Genomic DNA, 23,341 nt, shown 5'->3' on the forward strand with positions numbered 1-23,341 from the left:
TGCCAGTCACCTGTGTAACCTTATTTTTATTTTTATTTAAGTAATCTCTACACCCAGCGTGGGTCTCGAACTCGACCCAGAGATCAAGAGTTGCATGCTCCTCCGACTGAGTCAGCCAGGTGCCCGTCACCTGTGTAATTTTAAAGCTTTTTTTAGTACTCACATGATAAAAAGTAAAAGGGGGAAAAAACCCAAGTGCAATACATTTTTTTATCATCTCATGATGTTATCAACAGGATTCTATTATTCAGACTAAGTCTTCAATTCTTCAGTATATTTTACATACACAGGGCATCTCAGTTTAGATTAGCCACACTTAAAATGCTCAGTAGCCACGTTTGGCTAGTGGCTACTGTATTGAACATCACTTCTGGAGTCTAGAATCTAGACCAGTGCTATTCACCGTGTATTTTTAGATTGGCCCCATCAGTGTCCTTTGGGAACTTGCTAGGAATGCAAATTTTTGGGCTCCACCTTATACTGCTTTCGTTAGGAATGTCTGGGTTTCAGTAACTTGTGTTTTAAAAAACTACGGGATATGACTACAAAATGTATATGTGGTATTCTGGATGGGATCCTTGAACAGAAGTCCATTAGGGGAAAACTAAGGAAGTCCGAATAGAGCATGGATGTTATTATGCGTCAGTATTGGTTCACTGACTATGACAAATGTACTATGCTAACATAAGATGTTAATGGTAGGAGAAACTGTATATAGGGTATATGGGAATTCTCTGTGCTATCTTTGCAATAAATGTGTAAATCTAGAACTCATCTGAAGTTTTTTTAGAGAAGCGCTCTGGGTGATTCCACTGCTCACTAAGAGTTCGAGAAGCCTTGATCTAGATCACTGATAGGGCCTACACTATCGCACCTTGTATCAGGGCCTACACTATCGCACCTTGAACGGGTAGGATGGAGGCTAGGTTTAGGTTTGGTGGGGTAAAAATAATAGTATTTTGTAAGAAGAGCTAAAATCTGTAAAGTATTATATCAAGTGCTTTACACATATTTACTCATTTGATTCTCTCAATATGTAGTATCTACTGTTAATAAGCTCCATTTCGCAAATGAAAGAAAACGAGGCTCAGAGAGGTTAAGTGACTTGTCTTAGATCACATGGCTAGGAAGAGGCAGAGGCAGGTGCCTTCGAGGAGGGACTAATTTTATAAGCCATCAGTTAATTTGTCAGTATTTTTCTACTCACAGCTCTTTTTTTTTTTTTTAAAGATTTATTTATCTTAGAGGGAGAGGGAGAGCGAGCAAGCACAAGCATGTGTGCAGTGGGGAGGGGCAGAGGGGGAGAGTCTGAAGCCTACTCTGTGCTGTGTGTGGAGCCCATCGCGGGGCTCCATCTCACAATCCTGAAATCATGACCCGAGCTGAAACCAAGAGTTGGACGCTAAATGACTTCACCACCTGGCACCCCCACAACTTTTGCTTTTTTGAGAAAGCAGTGATCAGTGTGGATACTCTGTATCATGGCTTATAGTTTACAGAGCACTTTTCTCTTTTCCATTCTCACAAGAATCCTTTGAGATTTGTATTGTTTTACAGGTAAGTTAAGGTGCTCAGAGTCTGAGCACCAAAAAATGGCAAATCCTAGATTTAAATTTCAGGCGTCTAATCCTGAGTTCTGTGCTTTTTTGCCACAGAAGAATTTAGAATATATTTTGCAGTTAGAGTGGTATTTTTAAAAGTTTGCCGCAAATTACCAATATTTTGCTATATATTATTGGTTTGTTCAAAAAATCAGTTTTATTGAGTTATATGTGTACACTAATATACAGTAACAACAATAGAAGTGAACTACAGATTCATACAGCCACATGGATGAATCTCAAAAGTGGTGTTCTAAGTGACACAAGCCAGATATAGAAGGCTCACACGGTGTGATTTGTGCGTACCTTCTTTCACCACTTTACTTCTTTTAGTAGGCAGTGATTAATGTGAAGCTTTGTGTCATGCTTTATAGTTTACTAAGTACTTTTTCACATTTTCTCTATCTCTTCTCACAAGGATCTCTCTTAAAAACAATTTTTTTAGTATAATTGACACAGTGTTACATTAGTTTCAGGTGTACAACATAGCATTTCAACATTTTCTATTCCTTTTGCTGTGCTCAGCCCAAGTATAGCTACCATCTGTCACCATACAACACTATTGTATCATTGACTATATTCCTTATGCTGCGCCTTTTGTTCCCATGACCTATTCAGTCCGTAACTGGAAGCTTTTATCTCCCAGTCTCCTTCACCCATTTTGCCCATCTCCCTCTGCTCCCCCTCCAACCCTTTCCTAGGATCTCTTAAGGTTTGTATTCTTTCCTGTTTTACAGATGGAGGTACAGTTAGTTTAGGCATTCATTAGTTGATAGGCCTTTGAGTTATTTCCGGTTTCTGGCACTTATGACTAAAGCTGTTATGAATGTTCATATAAAGCCTTTGTGTGGACTATGCTTTCATTTTTCTTAGGTAAATACCTAGAGGTATTGAAAAGTGATGGCTCGATCATATGTAAATGCATGCTTAATAACTTTATAAGAAACTGCCAAAGTGTTTTCCAAAGTGGCTTTACCATTCTGCATTCCCACCAGCAGTGAATGAGAATTCTAGTTGCTGGTATCCGTACCATATGAAATATCCTTTATATATATTTAAAGCCATTCTAGTGTGTGTGTGGAGAGGAACAGTTGGTGCTTTGAATTTACATTATTAGTGTTTTTTAAAAAACAGTATTGTTGAGGTATAATTGCTGTATAATCTGCATATATTTTAAAAGTGTAATTTGATGACCTTTGAGATACACACACACACCCCTCCCCCCAAATTTCTTTGAGCCCAAGGGTAATTCATTACCTTGTTTTCTGGTCAATATTGATTTGCTTTCTGGCGCTATAGATTTGTTTGCATTTTCTAGAATTGTATATGGATGGAACCATACAGTGTGCACTTTCTTGTCTGGATTTCCCCACTCAGCAAAATTAGTGTGAAATTTGTCCCGTTTGTTGTGTGTATTAGTAGTTAATTCCTTTTTGTTGCTGAGTGATATCCCGCTGTGTGGATATTCCACAATTAGTTTATCCATTCACCTCTTGATGGCCATTTGGATTGTTTCCAGTTTGGGGCTGTTAGAAATAAAGCTGCTGTGAACATTCACCTACAGGTCTTTGTGTGGATACATGCTTTCGTTTCTCTTGGGTAAAATACCTAGGGGTAGATTCCCTGGGTCCTGTGGTAGATGTATATTTAAAATTTTAAGAACCTGCCAAACTTTTTCCGAAGTGGTTTTACCATTTTACATGTCCACCAGCAGTGTGTGAGAGTTTTAATTGTTCCACATTCTAGAAAAACACTGGTGTATGGTCAATCTTAAATATTAGTCATTCTAGTGGATGTGTACTATTATTTCTTTGTGGCTTTAATTTGCATTTCCCTAATAACTGAAGATGTTGGGCATCTTCTCATGGGCTTATTTACCATCTATAGATATTTGGATAAGTGTTTATATCTTTTGCCCATTTTTTATTGGGTTGTATAGACTTGTACAGTTCTGTATATATTTAAATGTGAGTCCTTTGTTGAAGATAAGTTTGCATCTATATTCAATGAGGGATGTTGGTCTTTAGTTTTTGTTATAATATCTTTGTCTGGTTTTGGATAATGCTGACCTGATAGAATGAGTTGGAATGTTTTTCCTCTGTTTCTTCAAAAGCTTTGTATAGAATTGGTATTATCGTCCTTATATTTTTGGTAAATTCTCTAGTGAAGCCATCTGGGCCAGGACTTTGTGGGAAGTTATTTATTTATTTTAAAAGATTTTGTTTATTACAACATGAGAGAGTGCGTGTGCGAGAGCACACAGCAGGGGGAGGAGCAGAGGGAGAGGGAGCAGGGAGTCCAACTCCATGCAGCACTTGATTCCAGGATCCAGGGATCATGACCTGAGCCAAAGGCAGATGCCTAACCAACTGAGCCACCCAGGTGCACTGTGGGAAGATTTTAAAAGATTTTTAAAGACAGATCAATTTATTTAGTAACTATAGGGCTATTTAGGTTATCCATTTCTTCTGAAGTTCTGGTAACTTGTTTTTCAGGAAATTTGCCTGGTTCATCTAAGTTGTTGGATTTACTGGCTTAAAGTTGTTGATAATATTGTCTTATCTTCCTTTTGATGTCTTTAGATCTGTAGTTATGTCCCCTGTCTCATTCCTGATATTGGTAATTTGTGGTTTTTTTCCCCTTTTATTCTGGATCAGTTTGACTAGAAGGTTATCAGTATTACAGATATTCTTTAAAAACCAGCTTCTGATTTCATCTAACATTTTTCTGTTTATTGACTTCTGTTCTGCTCTTTAGCATGTCCTTTCTTCTGCTTACTTGGGGTTTAATTTGCCCTTCATCTAGTTTCTTAGAGTGGAAGTGTACATCATTGATTTGAGACCTTTCTTCTTTTCTAATATGGGCATTTACTGCTATGAATTTTCTCTGAGCACTACTTTAGCTGCATCCCATAAATTCTGAGATGTCATGTTTTCATTTTCATTTCAGTTCAGATTTCCTGTTTGATTTCTTTTACTTCTGAGTTATTTAGAAGTGTGTTGTTCAGATTCCAACAAATTTGTGGGTTTTAAGCTGTGTTTCGTTACTTTATAACTTAATTCAGTTGTTAGAGAATATGCCTTGGTATGATTTCAGTCCTTTTAAATTTATTGAGATTTGTCTCATGGCCAAGAATATAGTCTGCAGAAAATGTATGTTGATAGGAGACTACTGAACTGGCTGTCCTGTTGTTAGCATTTCCATTAGCTCTGTATAAGTGTTCCAGTTGTTGGTATCAGCACTTTGAGTTGTCTTTGTTTTGTAAAAATAACTTTATTGTGGTAGGTATGTGATAACTTGTTTTGATTTAATTTGCATTATTGGATTTTCAGTGTTTTCTAAAAGAATTTTAATTTGAATAAAAATTAAGAATCATAGTGTGTTTTCTTTTCCAGTAGAGGACAGAAAGCGCTGATGGATTGGTAGTAGTAGTAGTTCATCATTTGTATGCTACGTAAGTGCTACTTCTCAGTTTTCTCAAAGTTTGAATGTTTGCCTTTTAAAATTTACTTTGAAAGAGGATCTGTAAAAGCTATCAGGATTTTAGTGACTTTTGTGGTTTTTGGGTAGACAGGTATAAGGTGATTTAAATTGTAGTCTGCAATGACTATTGTGGTAATATATACAGAATAGTTTTGTATGTATATACCACATTTTGTTTAGGCATTTATCTATTTATGGACATTTGGTTTGCTTCCACCTTTTGGCTGTTGTGATTAGTGCTGCTATTAACATGGATGCACATATATCTTTTCAAGTCCCTGCTTTCCATTCTTTTGGATGTGTGTCCAGAAGTGGAATTGCTGGGTGTTTTGAAAAACCACTGTACTGTTTACCCCAGTGGCTGAACCATTTTGCATTCCTACCGGCAATGCACAAGAATGGCAATTTCTCCACATCCTCCCCAGCACTTATTTTGGGGTTTTTTTGGTTGTTGTTGTTTTTGTTTGTTCTTTACAATAGCCACCCTGATTGGTGTGAAGTGGTATCATTGTAGTTTCGATTTGCATTTCCCTAATGATAGTGATGTTGAACATCTTTCCCTGTGCTTATTGGCCATTTGTGTATCATCTTTGGGAAAAATATCTATTCAAGTCCTTTGCCTGTAGTGGCCACAATGTTAATTTGGAGTAGGTTGGCATCATTTAAGCATTGAAAAGAATAGTCCCCCACCCTTTTTTTTTTTTTTTTAAAGTTACTGATGTCTGACTAGAACTTTGCAATGGCCGGTTGTTAATATCACTACACTTGTATTTGCCTTTGTTTTGTAGATTATATCATTTTTTAAAGTACAGGATTTGGTAAACATTTGAAAGTAGTTGAATGTAAATAGTCATTTCAAAGATTTTCTTTAGGAGGGTAATGTGTATAGTTCTGGAGGTTTATCTGAATGGGTTATGCAGAGAATGAATAAAGTTTTTCATCTAGAGTAAATTATTAGAGGATTAGAAATCCTATGAAACTTTATAAAGACCAAGGTTATGATTTTCTGATTAATATATGACAACATGATAATGGTATGGACTGAGAACATGAGCATAGGTGCTTCCCCAAAGGAAAATCAAAGAGTTGTTACTGTAAGGCAGGCAGGTGAGATGCCACAGAGGCAAGATCAAATTTATGTGAACTGTTAAAAAAAAAAAAGTTAATTTCGTTCTTTTTTTTTTTCCCTAAAGACTCTATTTATTTATTTGGTAAAGAGAGAGAGTGCGCCCACAAGCAGGGGGAGCAGCAGGCAGAGGGAGACGCAGGTTCCCTGCTGAGCAGAGAGCCCCATGTGGGCCTCTATTCCAGGATTCTGAGATCATGACTGGAGCCAAGGCGGATGCTTAACTGACTGAGCCACCCAGGCACCCCTTTTCATTTGTTTGTTTGCTTAATTAAAAATGATTAGAAAGTTCTTAGTAAGGAATAAAAAAATGGGACTCAGGTGTTGAGGGTCCATTGATTGGAGTGCATTTAGAAGAGAGTAAAAAAAAAAGCTGACAAACATAGAAGCAGAATTATCAAAGAAGGGTGGTTTTAAAGGTTAACATGGAGCCACTATCAGTATAGGTAGCTTATGAAATAGGAGAATCTGAAGGAAAAGGAAGTTAACTTCCTGGCTCAAGAAAAAGTTCTTGTTTCTTAGACTTTTTACTAGTTCCGAGTTTTGTTTTGTTTTTTATTTGGTTCTGTTTTTTGTTTGTTTGGTTTTTGTTTTTTGTTTTTTTCCTACCTTACCAGGCTATCTTCCTGGTATCCTACACCATCACGTTAAAACTCTCAGTGTGTGCAAATGAATCTGAAGGGATTAAATTCCAGTTGAATCTTTAATCCTTTTTGGTCTGAAAGGGCTTGATCAGGGTGCTTTACTAAAGTACTGAGTGTGCGAAATTTTTAGTACTGTAGGCGCCTCACTTTCTGCTGTCATATATCAGCTGGATCTGTATTTACTCTCCATGTAAATCTCCATATAAGAGATTATTTTAGAATGGTTTTGAAAATGTAACAACCACTGATAATAGAAAATCCTATTACCTCTTAAATAATTGTAATTTGTGTTTTGATGAGAGAAACAGGCACTGATTCTCCATAAATGCAAGGTGTAAAAGTAACTAAAGAAACATGAGTTTACTTAAATTATTCAAACATGTGTCAGTGTAATGTAAGATATTTTAATATGAATATAAAATATGTATGGTATCACTTTTAATTTGGATTTAAATCTAGTCCTTAAAATCTAGAGGGCGAAGGGTCAATATGGCACTATAAGATGCTCTGGACTCATATTGTGTATTTTCTGCCCCAGTCCTTGGATCAGCCATTTCTCCAAAGAGCCTTGGTTCCTTTATTTGCAGATTAGTATTAGAAAACTTACCTGGGTGCTACGTATACTTTTTGCTGGTAGGCTGTCATTTTTACTGACAACAAGGAAATATGCATGTGTCTACTAAGCAATATATAGATGTATATCTGTAATATTTCTTTATGAAGTCACCTTTATGTAATTTTAACTGTAGGAAGCTAAAAATGAGTTCATAGTGATGTCTCCGGATCGAATCTATGGATCATTCTAATCTTTTCCGCAGGGTTATAAATTCCCACTCAGTCATTGAGAAAACTGGCTCCCATCATTCACATTCCATTTAATTATTTAATTCTAGTATACATATATGACAGTATCAGAATTTTTGACTTATACCCCCATGGGAAGTGTTTTTATCAGCTTAGAATACAGTACTTATGTGCAGTTCCTTTGCCTATATTCTTACAGACCTCACTTATTTCCAAGGTAAGTTAGGTCAGCATCCTCCTCCAGAGGTTGTTCCATATATTTGTCATATTTTTAGACTATCGTGTGATCGCTAGGTCGGATGGCAAGACCATGTTTAGCTTTGTAAGAGATTGCTGAACTGTATTCAGAGTGGCTGAACCATTCTGCATTCCTACCGGCAATGAATGTTGTATTGCTCTGTATCCTCACTTGCACTTCGTGTCGTCAGTTTTTTGGATTGTAGCCATTATAATAGGTGTGTGCTGTGGTGTCTTGTTTTAATTTGTAATTCCCTAATGACATAATGTTGAGCACTTTTCCTGTGCTTCTTTGCCATCTGAATGTTTTCTTTCATGATATCTTCTCAGATCCTTTTTCCATTTAAAATATTGGGTTCTTTTTTGTTGACTTTTAAGAGTTCTTTGTATATTTGGTGTACAAGTTCTTAATCAGATATGTGCTTTGAAACTGTTCTCTCGTGTGTGGTTGATGTTTTCATTTTCTTAGCAGTGTCTTCCACAAAGCAGAAATTTTTAATTTTAATAAAGTCCTATTTTTTTCATCGACATCGATTGTGTATTTGGTGGTATATCTAAAAACTCATTGTCAAACCCAAGGTCATATTTCTTCTCTTTTAAATTGGAGTATTTTCTCCATTCTTGTAACAATCCAAGAAAAAGTCATTATGTCCACCTTTATTTCTGACTAAGACTTCATGGCACAAATTGCCCTAAAATACCCCATACAAATGTTGTTTTTAGTAAAATATGCTTGCTTCCCCAAATGCTTCTTTTGTTGTTTCCTCATTTTTGTTTCAGATTTAAATCTTGGTTTTGAATTTCCTTTACTAGTTTATGTTTGACTGTGTTCTCTCCTGTTTTCCAGTTACCCAGTTACTTCCTGTATCCCTCTGCTGTCCCCACTTTTGCTATTTCTTTATGGCTAGAATAGCTGATAATAATCAACTGTATTTTCCTTCTCTTCTTTAGACCTAAAGAAATGTCTTATATTCTACACTTTTTTATTCTTAGAAAATAGGGATAATGCATTATGAAAAACTAAGTGCTCACTAGTGGTCTGTGCTTTCTTGTTGTACAAGTATACAGTTTACAAAATTATTTGGTGTAATTTCTTATTCTGAAACTTAATACTGGAATTGTTCTTAACTATTTGTTGTGCTCATTAAGTTTAATTGATTTGTTTAGTCGAGGTGTGTTTAGGGATTCTTCATTTTAAACAAGTACTTTTAAAACTTCTTGGAGAACTTCATGTCAAGAATAATTGCTTAAATTGTATTTTTTAGTTGGTTAATATTTATATGTGTGAGGCTGTATTAATATTTTGTTGCTCATGGCACTAGAATTGCTAAATTGGTTGTACATATATGTATTAGGCTTAATGTGTAGACTCATTACAAAAAAAATTGTAGACTTACTCATTACAGATGCATTTACTATATATCTCTTAAGATTGTGTTTACTTGTTTACTTTTTTGATATACCTAGTAAAGATACCATGCTGAGAGATGTACTTGATTAAAACAGATGTCCTGGGGGAGGAAGATAACATGTGCTGAGCTGTGTAATTTGTGGTAGGAAAGAAAATGAGAAAAAATGGCAGACAATGGAGGAGGCGATTAGATTTTAAAATAGCCTTGTAGGAAGTTCTGAATCTGACGTGGGGGGAAGAGAAGTAAAAGATGTAAGCAGTTGTGTGTGTGTGTGTATCTGTGTGTATATCTGTTCTTGTTGAAACATGAGGAAGAAGAAGATTGGTAAGAGGCATGGCGAGCCTACGTGGGTATTTTTGAAACTGCCAAGTAAAGCAGTGGTTGGTACTGGGCAGTAGATATGCAAAAACTTTATGTATATTGGTGGTTGGGTAATTGGTTGTAAGTGTACTCGTGATGAATATGGACAAAGGAGTGTGGTGAAGAGTACAGAATGTATTTCAACTGGAGGAGAGTTGCATTCAAAGCGTTATAGTTGGATGACTTACGATTCTAACCAAAGTACTTGGGAGGATAAGATAGCAGGATAAACAGTGTTAACCTAGTCAAAAGAGAAGAATCCACAAGTTTGGAAAATAGAGAAAGAAGCAAGTGAATGAAAAATTTAAAAAGGTAGATTTTTAAAATAGAGTTTATGTTTTTAAGTAAAGTTGGGCAACATAACTTACACATTTGCAGATAATTTTCACGTAGATCTGAGGTTTTTAGAGCTACCCACAATTATTTTCTTTGAATTCATAGCTTATAAGGCTTTTAAAAAAATTTTTATGTAACTTTTCCCAGACCTTGGGTTGTGATATATAATTCCTGCTATATGACTTTCTAGAAGTTTATAATTTTAAGTCTCTCTTAAGGGCTTCCCAGTTTCATTCCCCATCTCACCACCCCAATATTATAACTAGAAAACAATCTCAGCTCCAGTTCTCCTATTCTTATCCCATTCTGTCTACTCTTGTTCATGTTGCTTGCCTTGATATCCAACTACCTTTCCTGTATGGAAGTTTTTGACTACTCCATTTTCCTTGCCCTTCCAGTCTCATTTTCTTTAAAGCTTTAGATTGCATGTCTCATGTTGCACATAGTGAATTAACTTATCTTTCTCCCTGACTCTTCCTTCATACCTGTCTTTGTAGTCACTGGGCAAGGTGTAGTCATAAAGCCTGGCAGTGAAAGGGGCTGAACTCGGACTGGCTTTTAACCTATTGTGGCTCCCTGCTGCCCAGCCTCTCTGCTACTAGCGTACAGTTTTCTTGTTATTCTTCATACTTTCCTTTTCTCCATTCCTGTGGATAAATATCGGACTAGTTATAGTACATCTGAGCTCAGAGATATTGCTTAAGGTATTTTTTTATTTCCTGGAAAGAAAAAGAAAAAAAAAATCACCTGAGGGTAAGTACTTCAGTGTGGAGTTTTGAAACGTTGTAGCGAAAAACTTTTGTGTAGGTAAAAGGATTAAAAGCACATAATGACCATTGTCCTGGAAATGAAAGTAAAGGCTGAACATTTGAAAGGTCAGAATCTCTGTTTACTGCTACGGGAGAGACCTTGGAGACTTGGCGGGGCTTGGGTGGGATAGAGATAGGAAGCAGATTTTGAATATGGTAAATTTTAGGTACCTGTTAGAACACTAAGTGGGTTTGGTTTCTGTGGTTCAGTAGTCTCTTTAATGTAGAAGAATCTTCCTCCATTTTTCATTTTTTATGAAACTGAATTTTTTGAAGAGTTCAGGTCTGTCATCTAATAGGATGTCTTACACTTTGGAATTGTTTTCTAATAATTAGCTTAGATTTAACATGTTTTTGACAAGAATACAACTGAGGTAGCATTGTGTACATCACAGTAGGAGGCATATATCATCAAGGTTGTCCCACCGTTCTTGTAATTAAGTTTGATCACTTGGTTTAGCTCACGATTGCTGGCTTTCTCTTATATAAAGGTATATTCCTCTATTTATAATTAGTAAGTAGTCTGTGGGGAAATATGTTAGGACTCCCAGTAGCTTTTAGTATTTGTTTTCATTCTCTCTCTCTGCTAGTACCGTGAACTTGAAAACCCGTTCTGTCATTTTAACAATTTTACGAAAGTTGTTTTTCTTATTAGAAATTTAAGAAGATATTTGTTAGAATAAAAAAATAAAGGGCAGAAATGAAGTTGAAATTATGTGGAAGTGTACTAGGAGGGGGCAGTGTTGAAGCATACCTTGTTTTTGTACACTTTGGAGGGTGGCATTCAACACAATTGTGACACATAACATTGTAGCTATTATCAAAATGTGAGCAACCCATTACAGGAATTCTAAAACAAGAGCAACATTATATATTAGCCTTCTTAAGGCAATCCTGCTTAATGAACTTTATTATTATTTTTTTAATAGGTTTAAATGTAATACTGGATATTTCTTTTAAGGTAAGTTTTTTCTTTTTTTTCTTTATTTTTTTTTGAAACATTACATTATTAAATTTGTTATCCAAGTAGTTTGTCTAGAAAATAAATTTCTGTTACTGAAATTGGATCACTAATTTATTTATCACCTGGGCTTTTGGGCTTTGTTTGTTACAGAGAAGAAAATTGTCTTCAGGGGAATGATTGTTAACTGCACATATAGCACCCAGTGATACGATGCCCAACAGTTGGATGCTGAAGAAGATTGGTAGGTTGTCATGGGACCTTGGGTTTCCACATTTCTGGTACATCTCAGTATTCAGAAGTGCTTGGATTTGCCTTGGGATCCTTGAGCTTTGGGTTGAATATTAGTTTCCTAGGGCTGCTGTAACAAAGTGCCACACACTCGGTGGCTCAAAACAATAGAAACTTATTCTCTCCTGGTTCTGGAGGTTAGATGTCCAAAATAAAGGCATTGGCAGGGCTGTACTCCCTCTATGAGGGCTTTAGGAAAGAATCTTTCTTTGCCTTTTCCTGGTTTGTGGTAGCTGCTGGCAGTCCTTGGTGTTCCTTGCTGACAGCTGCTTCAGTCCAATTTCTGCCTCTGTCTTCACGTAGCCGTCTTCCTTCTATCCGTCTGTGTGTCTCCTCTCCCTGCCTCCAATCCCCCTCTCTTTGTAAAAACACCAGTCATTGGATTTTTGTCCCATCCTAATCACGTATGACCTCATCTTAAATTGATCACATCTGCAAAGATCCTTTTTCCAAATAAGGTCACATTCACAGGTCCTGAGGTTAGGACTTAAACATACTTTTTTGGGAAACACAGTTCAAAAGAACAGATTCATGGTTGGGGCTTGACTTGAGTTGTAGCAATATCGAGGTGCTGTGATCACTTTGAAGCTTGAGTTCTGTGTTCTCTGTGTTCTCTGAGAACTATTTTGAAATTGGTGTAGAAATAAAAATGAATCCCTAGATTTCTCAAGCCAATTTAGGGCTATTTCTGTAATAGACTTTGGTGAAGGGGGTGAGAATTTTTAACATATACAGATAAAAAGAGTGGTTATTTCTTTGCATTTGTGGGATTCAGTCTGACAAGAATTGTGGCCCTCCTGAGATAGACATAAGCGGGAAACAAAGTTAGCTAGGAGTTTCTTTTCTTTGTGTGTGTACTTTGCCTAACAATAACAGTGCTGTCCTTTTTATCTGTTTGTGTTAGGAAAGGAAACTTGTATAATTGGATAACTTTTTTTTAAGCTTCTTAATACTCTTGACCATTTTAGAAAACAAAGGGTACAGGGTTATTGAAATTCAGCTCCACCCTCAAAGAAGGTCTTAGATAAGTGAACCTAGCTCAGTGAACCTAGCTCAGCGCCTGGCCCTTGGTAAGTGCCTAATACATATTTGTTATTAGTGAGCCTTTCTAAGAATGTGAAGGAGGTTTGAGGTAGTCAAGAAAAGAGGGAAAGTTCTCACCTCTTATTTTCTGGGTATTTTTCTGTCTGGCTGGTTAGGGTATTTATTATTCCAGTAATTGGTTTGGTTTTGTTTATAAATGACTAGAAAATGTAGATTACAGTTAGATTGAGTGTTTTTAATTATAGGACAATACATATGATATTAGACACATGTTTACTTTTTGGGGTTTGAGATTTGAAGGTAATATTCTTAAAGTGCCTGTATTATATGATGCTTGTGAATAAATCTTAAAAATCAGGCTGTGTTAACGTTTTCTTCGTTCTCTTCCTCCACTTAAATAGAAATAGCTCTGTTAATACACCAAGCTGTAAAGCCATAATGTGGCATACCATCCTGTTTGAGAGGTGAACATTGTTGAATAAAAATGGCTGACAGAAGTGGGAAGACTATTCCGGGACAAGTGTATATTGAAGTGGAATATGATTATGAATATGAAGCCAAGGACAGAAAGATTGTGATAAAACAAGGGGAACGATACATCTTGGTGAAAAAGACCAATGATGACTGGTGGCAAGTGAAACCAGATGAGAATTCCAAGGCGTTTTATGTGCCAGCCCAGTATGTTAAGGAGGTCACCCGCAAAGCTCTCATGCCGCCTGTTAAACAGGCAGTTGGACTGCCAAATAATTCTATGAAAATGATACAGAGTCTCCATCTTCAGAGGTCAACAGAAAATGTGAACAAATTGCCTGAGCTTTCAAGTTTTGGAAAGCCATCGTCGTCTGTTCAAGGAACAGGTCTTATTCGTGATGCGAATCAGAATTTTGGACCTAACTATAATCCAGGTCAGACTGTGAACCTAAGCCTGGACCTGACCCATAACAATGGAAAGTTTAACAGTGACTCACATTCTCCTAAAGTTTCTGGCCAGAATAGGACGCGCTTATTTGGTCACTTTCCCGGTCCGGAGTTCTTGGATGTAGAGAAAACTAGCTTCTCCCAGGAACAGTCTTGTGATTCAGCAGGAGAAGGCTCGGAAAGAGTACATCAGGATTCTGAGTCTGGCGATGAACTTAGCAGCAGCTCCACTGAACAGATAAGGGTAAGATGAAAAGTAGAACCATGGAACACTTATACCACCGTAACAAAAATACTACAGATTTTAATTAAAGTCTTTGTAGGAGTTAGGAATTGTTTGTTTTGCTTTGTTTTTAGAATACACAGGTTCTGTCCTGCTTTAGAGATGGAGAATAGTGTCATAACTTAGGGAGTTCATAAAGGTTGACCTTACGGTTTCCATACTTCTTGTACCTTTATGGGGCTTTATGTGTGGAAAAGGTTTTTTATCCTCTCTATTGATCCTGCATAGGGTAGAAAGGATTTACTTAACTTATCCAGTGATGATATTTCTTTTACTAGGCAAAGTTTGTTTTCTAACTGTACTCATTTTAACTTGTTTCCGATAAGTTTTCAGGTAATAATGGGTGTATGAGGAAAGATATCCCTGGAATGTTAGCTACTTGTTCTTTGAAACTGGCTTATTAACCTTGAATATTTAAAAAAATACAGAGCTCACAAATCTTTACCTTCATTCATGCACTTTTGTGTCTTACGTGTCTAAATATACACATTTGCTTGCCTAGAACATTAGCCTGAAAAAAATGTTGTGTCCGTGGTTTGATTCCCCCCCTTACCTAACTTTGAGATTAGTTTATACCAGTTTGTCAAGTCAAGTGAAATAATTTTAAAAGCAAATGTAGGAAATTGAACTTGAATGTATTTGGATAAGTCTAATTTTAAGTGAAATTGAAAATGGATAGATTTTTGGCCTAAAGCTCTGTTTTAAGATGTATTCATCAAGTTAAGTCCGTATTTGTGAGGCTGCTCTTAGAATTGGTCTGATTGTGATGGAACCAGTTTGTTCTTCCTTTAGCTTTTAATTTTTCTTGTGACATTTTGAATGAAAATAAGGAAAAGGAAAGATTCTCTAGAGAAACTTGTGATGTTTGACATCGAGGCAGTTATATGAAGTAGCAATATCAGTTTACCATCATGTGTCTCAGCAGGCTTCTATTTCTTTAGTCTCTGTGTGATACTTTGACATAGGATATGTAATGTTTCCTGAAATTTTTCTGTTCATGCTCCTTATTGAACTAGTGGGACCTGGGAAAGATGTGTTTTCTATTCCTGATAACCATCACTGTTACTGCACACTTCAAGATTACGTTTTATTTAGGTGCACTAGCAGTCCTGGGTTCTCTTCGTCATGCTCATCTTAAATTCACTGCATGGAACCTCATGGCTCCTAACCTCTCCTGAGCCCTTAACACTGGAAATCCTGTTAGTTCTATCTCTCTAGGAGGTCCTTTTCCTAACTCTCCGCAGCAAGTGTTTTCAAACTTTTTCATTTTTTGAATTCTCTCATTGACCTGCTTTTCCCTGCTCTCTTCTCTCGGGTAACCTTGCCTTCTATCTCACAGCCTAAATAAAAGCTTTGGGATGGAAACTCTTTGGCTTTGGGGAGGCTGTATTGCACAGCAGTTGATAGTGCTGGCTTTAGATTTGGATCTGGTTCCATACCGCTTACCAGCTGTGCCATAATTGGGGCAAAGTACTTAACCTCCGTGTGCCTCAGTTTCCTCATCTTAAGATGGGGATCACGGGGTTGTTGAGGATTAAGTGGGTTACTATATCTAATAGAGCTATGCCTTGTGCATAAATGCATTATGTATCTATTGCTACTTGATAAATTACTCTCCAGTCTGGTGGCTTAAAACAGTAAACATTATCTCAGTTTCTGTGCTCAGTAACTCAGAAGCAGGTTAATTGAGTGGTTTTAAAGGCTTAGGGTCTCATGAGGTTATAGTCTTATGAAGGCTTGGCTGGGGCTGGAGAAACTGCTTCTGAGATGGCTCACTCACAGGGAACTAGTTGTGCCTCTTTACAGGTGCTCGAATGATGTAGACCAGCTTTCCCTCAGAAGGCACAGCCCAAGATGGAACAAGGCATTGTCTTTTAAAAGCCAGCGTCTTGGAAGTCTCACACTATCGTTTCCTATTGGTTACACATTCCTGCTGTATTCTGTGCGGGAGGAGACAACATAGGGGTACGAATGTCAGGAGAGGAGGATCATTGGGGGCCATCTTGGGGCTGGCTAGCTTAGTAAGTATTCAGTACTGACTTACAAAGAGAGCTGTCGTTGTTGTTTTATTGCTATTTCCCCCATCAAATCTGTAAGTACACCTGTATCAGCAGTCCCCTTTCCCCCGCATGCAGCGCAAGCATTGCCTCTCTTATCCAAGGGCAGTCTCTTTATATCTGCTTTCCCCCACTTTTTCACAAACCTTTTGCTAAAGAGTATGCAGCATTGTGCTCATATGGCTTTAGACTGATTATTTACTATGTTTTCTCTCTTATCATTTAAATCTGCTCATGTTTTTCCCATTTTAGTAAAGCTTTTCAACAATACCTTCCCCTCTGGGTATCACTTTATCACCCTTTCCCTTTACTGGCAACTTCTGGTAAGAGTTGTATATATTTGCTTCTCTACATTTCATCATTTTCTACTCACTCCTTAACCTAAAACTTAAACTTCTTAGCCCTAGCAGGGCTTCTGGCTCCAACATTCTACCTAAACTCCTTCCGCTGAAAGATACTCATTGTTAATTAATTTACAGACAATTGAAAACATTTATACATAGTATCATCATCACAGTGAATAAGATTAATAACACACGGCAATTTAAAACAATCCTTTGTTGAGGCATTGCACACAATCCGGTGGAGTAGTCTTAAATGCATGACCTGATGGATTTGCACTTAGGTACGCAGCTCTGTAACTAACCGTCAGTCCTTCCCAGTCAATATCTACTCCCTTCCCCTTAACGTCTGTTAGAATATTTTCATTTTTCTGACTTACGTTGTCAGAAAACTATGCTATAAAATCACAGTCAAGATATTGTCTTTTGTACAGTCTAGATACTGAGCATTTCTGTCACCACAAGCATCCTTTATGTTGCCCTTGGGTAGCCACATCCTCTTCCCTCCCGTGCCTGTCCCTCCTTAACCCCTGACCACCACTAGTTTGTTTTCCATCTTCATAATTTTGTCATTTCAAGAATGTTATATAAATGGAATCTTATGCCGTATACCTTTAGAGATTGGCTTTTCCATTCAGCATAATTCTCTGGAGATTGATCCAGTTGGTTGCGTACTTTGTTTTGTTGTTGACCAGAATTCTGTGGTTTGGGTGTACCACACTTTGTTTCACCATTAACCCAGTGAAAAACATCTAAGTCTCCAGTGTTTTGTGACTGCAAACAAAGCTGCTCCCAACACGGAGCTCAATCCCGTGACCCCGAGATCATGACTTGAGCTGAAACCAAGAGTCCGATGCTTAACTGACTGAACCACCCAGGTGCCCCCTTTTGCCCATTTCCTAACTGGACTGTTTGTTTTTGTACTCTTGAGTTTAGAGAGGTCTTTAGTCTAGATACTAATCATTTGTCAGATACATGGTTTGGAAATATTTTCTCCCAATGTATACCTTGTCTTGTCCTTAACAGCTGTTTTAATCAGGGTTCTCCAGAGAAACAGCACCAGGATCTACACATGTACACACACATATACATACATATAGACAGATTTAATTTTAGGAATTGACTTGTGCTTATGAAAATTGGAAAGTCCAGGATCTGCAGAGTGGATGGTAGGCTGCAAACCCAGGGAAGAGCCAGTGTTGAAATTCAAATTCCAAGGTTGTCTGCTGGCAGAATTTATTCTTGCTTTGGGGGAAATTAGCCTTTTGTTCTATTCTGGCCTTCAGCTGATTTGAGGAGGCCTACCCACGTTATGGGGAGCAATTTAATTTACTCGGAGTCCACTGACTTAAATGTTAATTGCATCCAAAAAACACCTTTACAGAAACATCCAGACTAATGTTCCACCAAATACCTGGCCCAGCTGAGTTGATACATAAAATTAACCATCACAGTAAGCCAAGATCCTAAATACTTCCTTCTTTTCTCCCCCTAAGTTTATAGATTTACATTTTCTATTTGAATCTGTGTTTCGAGTTTAATTTTTATATAAGGTGTGAAATTTAAGGGTTTTCTTGTTGTTTTTGGGGTTTTATTTGTGCCTGTGGATATCTAATTATTCTGTTTCATTTCATATGTGTGTCTGTCTCTCCTCTAATATCACACAGCTTTGATTACTGCAGCTATGTAATAGGTCTTAAAATTTGTAGACTGACTCCTCCCAATTTGTTCTTCAAAATTGTTTTAGTTATTATAGTAGACTAAATTATAATTCACCAAAGATATCAGGTCCCAATCCCTGGAACATATAGAGGACCCAGAAATAGATCTGTGCCAACTGATTTTTGACAAAAGTGTAAAAGCAATTTACTGGAGGAAAGATAGTGTTTTCAACAAATGGTACTATAATAATGTTGTAGCATATCAGTACTTCATTCCTTCTTATGGTGGAATGATAGATTATTATTTACCCATCCATCACTTGTTGGGCATTTTGTTCGTGTCCACCTTTTTGCTACTGTGAATAATACCGGTGTAAACACTTGTGTACAAATTTTTTTGTTTAAGATTTTATAATTTATTTTAGAGCGTGCACCTGCAAGCGGGGGTAGGGACAGAGAGGGACAAGCAGACTCTGTGCTGAACAGGGGGGCCAACGTGGGTCTCGATCCCACAACCTCTCGAGATCATGACCTGAGCTGAAATCAAGACTCAGATGCTTAACCGTTTGAGCCACCTAGGAGCTCCTTGTGTACAAGTTTTTGGGTGGATATATGTTTTTATTTCTCTTGGGTAAATACCTAGGAGTGGAATTGCTAGGTGATAGGGTAACTCTTTGTTTAACTGTTTGAGGAACTGTCAGACTGTTTTCCAAAGTGGCTTCACGATTTTACATTCCCAACAGCAGTGTTTGAGGGTTCCAATTTTTCCATATCCTCTTTAATACTGGTTAGTATCTGACTTTTTTTTTTTTTTTAAAGATTTTATTTATTTATTTGACAGAGATAGAGACAGCCAGTGAGAGAGGGAACACAAGCAGGGGGAGTGGGAGAGGAAGAAGCAGGCTCATAGCGGAGGAGCCCGATGTGGGGCTCGATCCCGTAACGCCGGGATCACGCCCTGAGCCGAAGGCAGACGCTTAACCGCTGTGCCACCCAGGAGCCCCAGTATCTGACTTTCTGATCACAGCTATCCTAGTGGGTATGAAGTGGTATTAGTATGGCTTTGATTTGCATTTCCCTCATGATTAATGATGCTGAATATCTTTTCATATGTTCATTGACTATTTGTATATTTTCCTTGGAGAAATATCTGTTCAGATTCTCGTCCCATTAAGTTGTTTTTTTAATGATTGAATTGTAAGAGTTCTTTATGTAGTCTAGATATAGGTCCCTTACCAAATACGATTTGCAGATATTTTCTCCCATTCTGTGGGTTGTTTCTCATTTTCTTGATAATGTCTTTTTAAGTAGAAGTTTTTAATTTTAATCAAGTCCAATTTGCCTATTTTTTCCTTTTGTTGTTTGTGTTTTTGGTGTCTTTTCTAAGACTCCGTTGCTAAATATGAGGTGAGGAAGATTCAGTCCTACATTTTCTCCCAACAGTTTTACCGTTTTAGCTCTTACATTTAGTTTTGATCCATTTTGAGCTTATTTTTATGTATGGTATAAAATAGGGGTCCAACATAATTTTTTTGTATGTAGCTATCAAGTTGTTCCAGGACCATTTGTTGAAAAGACTCCTTCTTTCCCTCATTGAATGGTCTTGACACCTTTGTTGAAAATCAGGTGACCATAGACACATGTGTTTATTTCTGGACTGTCGGTCCAACTCTCTTGATTTATATGTGCATCCTTATTTCTGTACTAGGCTGTGTTGATTACTGTTTTGAAAGCACAAAGTGTTATTCCTCCTACTTTATTCTTTTTCAAAAGCGTTTTGTCTCTTCAGGCTCTTTTGCAATTCTGTGTAGACTTTAGACACCTTGTTAATTTCTACAATGATGGTGACGACGGCTGGGAATCTCATAAACGTCTTAAGTCTGTAGATCAATTTGGGGAATGATGCCATTTTAACAGTGTTCATGTTTTTTAAGGGCAGGTGTGGTGGTGCTGAATTCCCTCAGTTTTGCTTGTTAAAGAAAGTGTTTATTTCTGCTTCATTTTGCTGCATAATTTCTTTGGGTACAGAATTTTTGTTGGTGATTTTTTTTTTCCCTTAGAGCACTTGAAGTGTTTTACCCACTCTTTGTTTGCATGGTTTCTGATGAAAAATATGCTGTACTTCTTACTCTAGTTCAGGTGTTTTTTCCTCTGGCTTTTTTCAAGCTTTTCTCTTCATCCTTTTTTTTTTTTTTGCAATTTGTGTATGATATGTTTTTCTGTAGATTTTTTGATATTTATCCTGTTTTCATTTTGAGACCTTTTTTTGACATACCTTTGTGCTCATTGATTCTTTCCCAGCGTGTCCACTCTAGTGATCATCCCATCAAAGGCATTTTCTATTTTTGTTATAATGTTTTAATTTCTGGATTTTTTAAATTCTGTTTTAGCTTTTCCCATCTCTCTCCTTACATTACTTGTTTTTGAATGTTGTCTGTCTTTCATAGTTCATAAGATATAAATAATATTTATTTTAAATTCCCTGACAGTTCTAACATCAGTGCCATAGCTGGTACTTGCTTTATCTCTTCAAATATTGTGTTGCTTTTTGCCATATCTTCTGATTTTTGTTGAAATCCGGACTTGTGCTATTGGGTAATGGGAATGAAGTAAATAGACCTCGAGTGTGAGGTGTTATGCTAATCTGGCAAGGAATTGAATTGTGTTTGTTTGCTCTGATTTTAGGTACCAGAGGCTTTAAATTTCTCAAGTATCCATATTTGGGGGCTTTTCTAAGATTTTCTCATTAATGGCTAGTTCCCCACTAAATCTCTCTGCTCTCTCCCTCATTACTTGGTCCACATAGCTTCCACTAACAGCATGGGGTAGAGGATGGCTTCCTTACCATTTGGCAGTAGTGAAAGTTCTGATTCTCTCAGTAGGGTGTGTGTGTGTGTTGGGGGATGGAGGGTGTCTTGTTACTGTCCTAGTCCCTTTGCCTTCTGTGACACCACTTTTATGGGGGTTTTGGGTGCCTTGTAACAGCCTGGGAAGTGTAAATCTAGGTTACCTGTTTGCCATTGCTGGAGATAGTGGTGGGGACTGTTGGTTTTTTTTTCTGTAGCATTTGGCTGATGTAGAGTGGTTATGTAAAAAGTTTTCAGTCTTGCTAAGTCTTCCCCTTTTCTGGTCCTTTTGCTAGACAGATCAGGAATTTGTTGGGGCTTTTTGGTCTGTGTCTGTTAGTGTTTCTGGTTTTTGCTGACTTCCCCCTTCAAATCTGGGATATATGAAGCCAAAATTAAACATAGGAAACTCACCACCATGTTGTTCATTGGGTCCTGAGGTCACTAGTTGGTCTCTCTTCTCTCTACCTTTCAGAGTCTTCGTGTGTGTGTGTGTGTGTGTGTGTGTGTGTGTGTGTGTGTTTATGTTTTAATGTTTTAATTATGTTTTAATGTTTTAATTTATGTTTTAATAATTCCTGATCCCTTTCACCTATTTCACCCATCCCCCTACCCTCTCCCCTCTGGAAACAACCAGTTTGTTCTCTGTATTTATGAGTCTGTTTCTGGTTTATTTGTTTGTTCATTTGTTTTGCTTTTCAAATTCCACATAGGAGTGAGATCATATGGTATTTGTCTTTCTCTTTTAGGTTTATTTCACTTATCATTATACCCTTGAGGTCCATCCATATTGTCATAAATGTCAAGTCTCTTTCTTATGGCTGAGTAATATTTCAGTGTGTGTATGTGTATGTGTCGTGTCCCACATCTTCTTTATCCTCTCATCTACTGGTGGACAGATATGTTCCTATGTTTGTTTTATATCATGTCCAGTGTTTTTAATTGTACTTAGTGTGAGGAATAGGGGAATGTACATATACTCCTTTTTCCCAGAATGAGAAGTGATTGTTAAGTTTTCAGTGGTACTTTTTAAGTATCAATTTTCTTGACCTCTTAACAGTGTTGTTAGTCTGGTCATCTATGGGATATCCTCTCATCATAAGCTTCCATCACATCCTGTGCTCCTCCTTTGTTGTACTCACATTTATGATTATTTTCTTCCTTCTTGCTAGTCAGTCTGTAATCTCCATGCCATGCTAGTTATCATGCCTTGTCTATCTCTATATATCAAGTGCCTGGTATAGTATCTGGCACATAATAAGTAGGCTAAATGCTTCTGGAATGATGACCAGTGTTTAGCTACAAATACTTCAAGTCAAAGAGGAAAGGGAAATCTAGATTAAGGTCCCAGTAAAAATGCATGTTTCTTTTTGAAAAGCAGTGACCTAGAAGTGCTGTGACCCTTGCCTACAGCATAGGTTTTATCAAAGAATATTAGCGAGATGGAGTTGGAGGTAAAAAGTTTGTAATTCAATACAGAGATTCCAAAATTTGAGTCAGAAATTATAAAATTCAGTTTGGCCCTTCACTCCCAGTAAAATGGATACATCATATTTATTGTCTTCCTTAGAGCAAGAGGTTTTTAGGTCATTTCAAAGTTCATACTAACGGTTGATAAGAATATGAAACTTTGAAAATCAGTATGTTAGTTCAGAGCTCTAAGCCTTTAGACAGCCTTAGAAAAGGGGCGCCTGGGTGGCTCAGTCAGTTAAGTGTCTGACTTCAGCTCAGGTCATGATCTCAGAGTCCTGGGGTCAAGCCTCATGTCAGGGCTCTGCACTCAGCAGAGAGTCTGCTTTCCCCTCTCCCTTTGCCCCTCGCCCCCGCTCGTGCACTTTCTCTCTCTCTCTCAAATAAATAAATACAAAATCTTAAAAAAGCCTTAAAAACTACACATTTTGCTCCTGATGTCTTGTTTGCCCCTCATGATATCACTAATGCTCTTTTAATATATGTCTTACCAGGCTTGAGTATCAGGTTTCCCAGTTTCCTATAGTTATTAAAAAGTATGGTCTAAAACTGGAGAGTAGAAATGGGATGGTAGACCTTTGTCTGTGAGCCTGACAAGATGCCGGAGAAAGGTCAAGGCACAGGACTGACAACCTGACATAAATTTAGGAAGGCCAG

The 23,341-nt window shown here is 37.4% G+C and overlaps 1 protein-coding gene across 6 annotated transcripts in view; it reads left to right on the forward strand.

Moving 5' to 3' along the window:
* The window catches only part of ARHGAP12 (Rho GTPase activating protein 12), a 112,586-nt gene that overhangs the window by 2,720 nt on the left and 86,525 nt on the right, over window positions 1–23,341 (forward strand). For 5 of the 6 annotated variants that reach the window (XM_087857567.1, XM_045786419.2, XM_045786421.2 and 2 more), the window contains exons 2-4: window positions 11,742–11,773; window positions 11,927–12,017; window positions 13,510–14,270. In XM_087857567.1, coding sequence (XP_087713693.1) covers window positions 13,593–14,270 — 678 coding nt within the window. In that variant the 5' untranslated portion in view covers window positions 11,742–11,773; window positions 11,927–12,017; window positions 13,510–13,592. Of the gene's footprint in view, window positions 1–11,741; window positions 11,774–11,926; window positions 12,018–13,509; window positions 14,271–23,341 lie in introns of those variants that run through there. The other variant, XM_087857566.1, reaches the window with a different exon arrangement.

The sequence above is a fragment of the Ursus americanus genome, chromosome 31, assembly GCF_024610735.1.
Source record: "Ursus americanus isolate L20-20 chromosome 31, mUrsAme1.1.p, whole genome shotgun sequence".
Classification (NCBI taxonomy): domain Eukaryota; kingdom Metazoa; phylum Chordata; class Mammalia; order Carnivora; family Ursidae; genus Ursus; species Ursus americanus.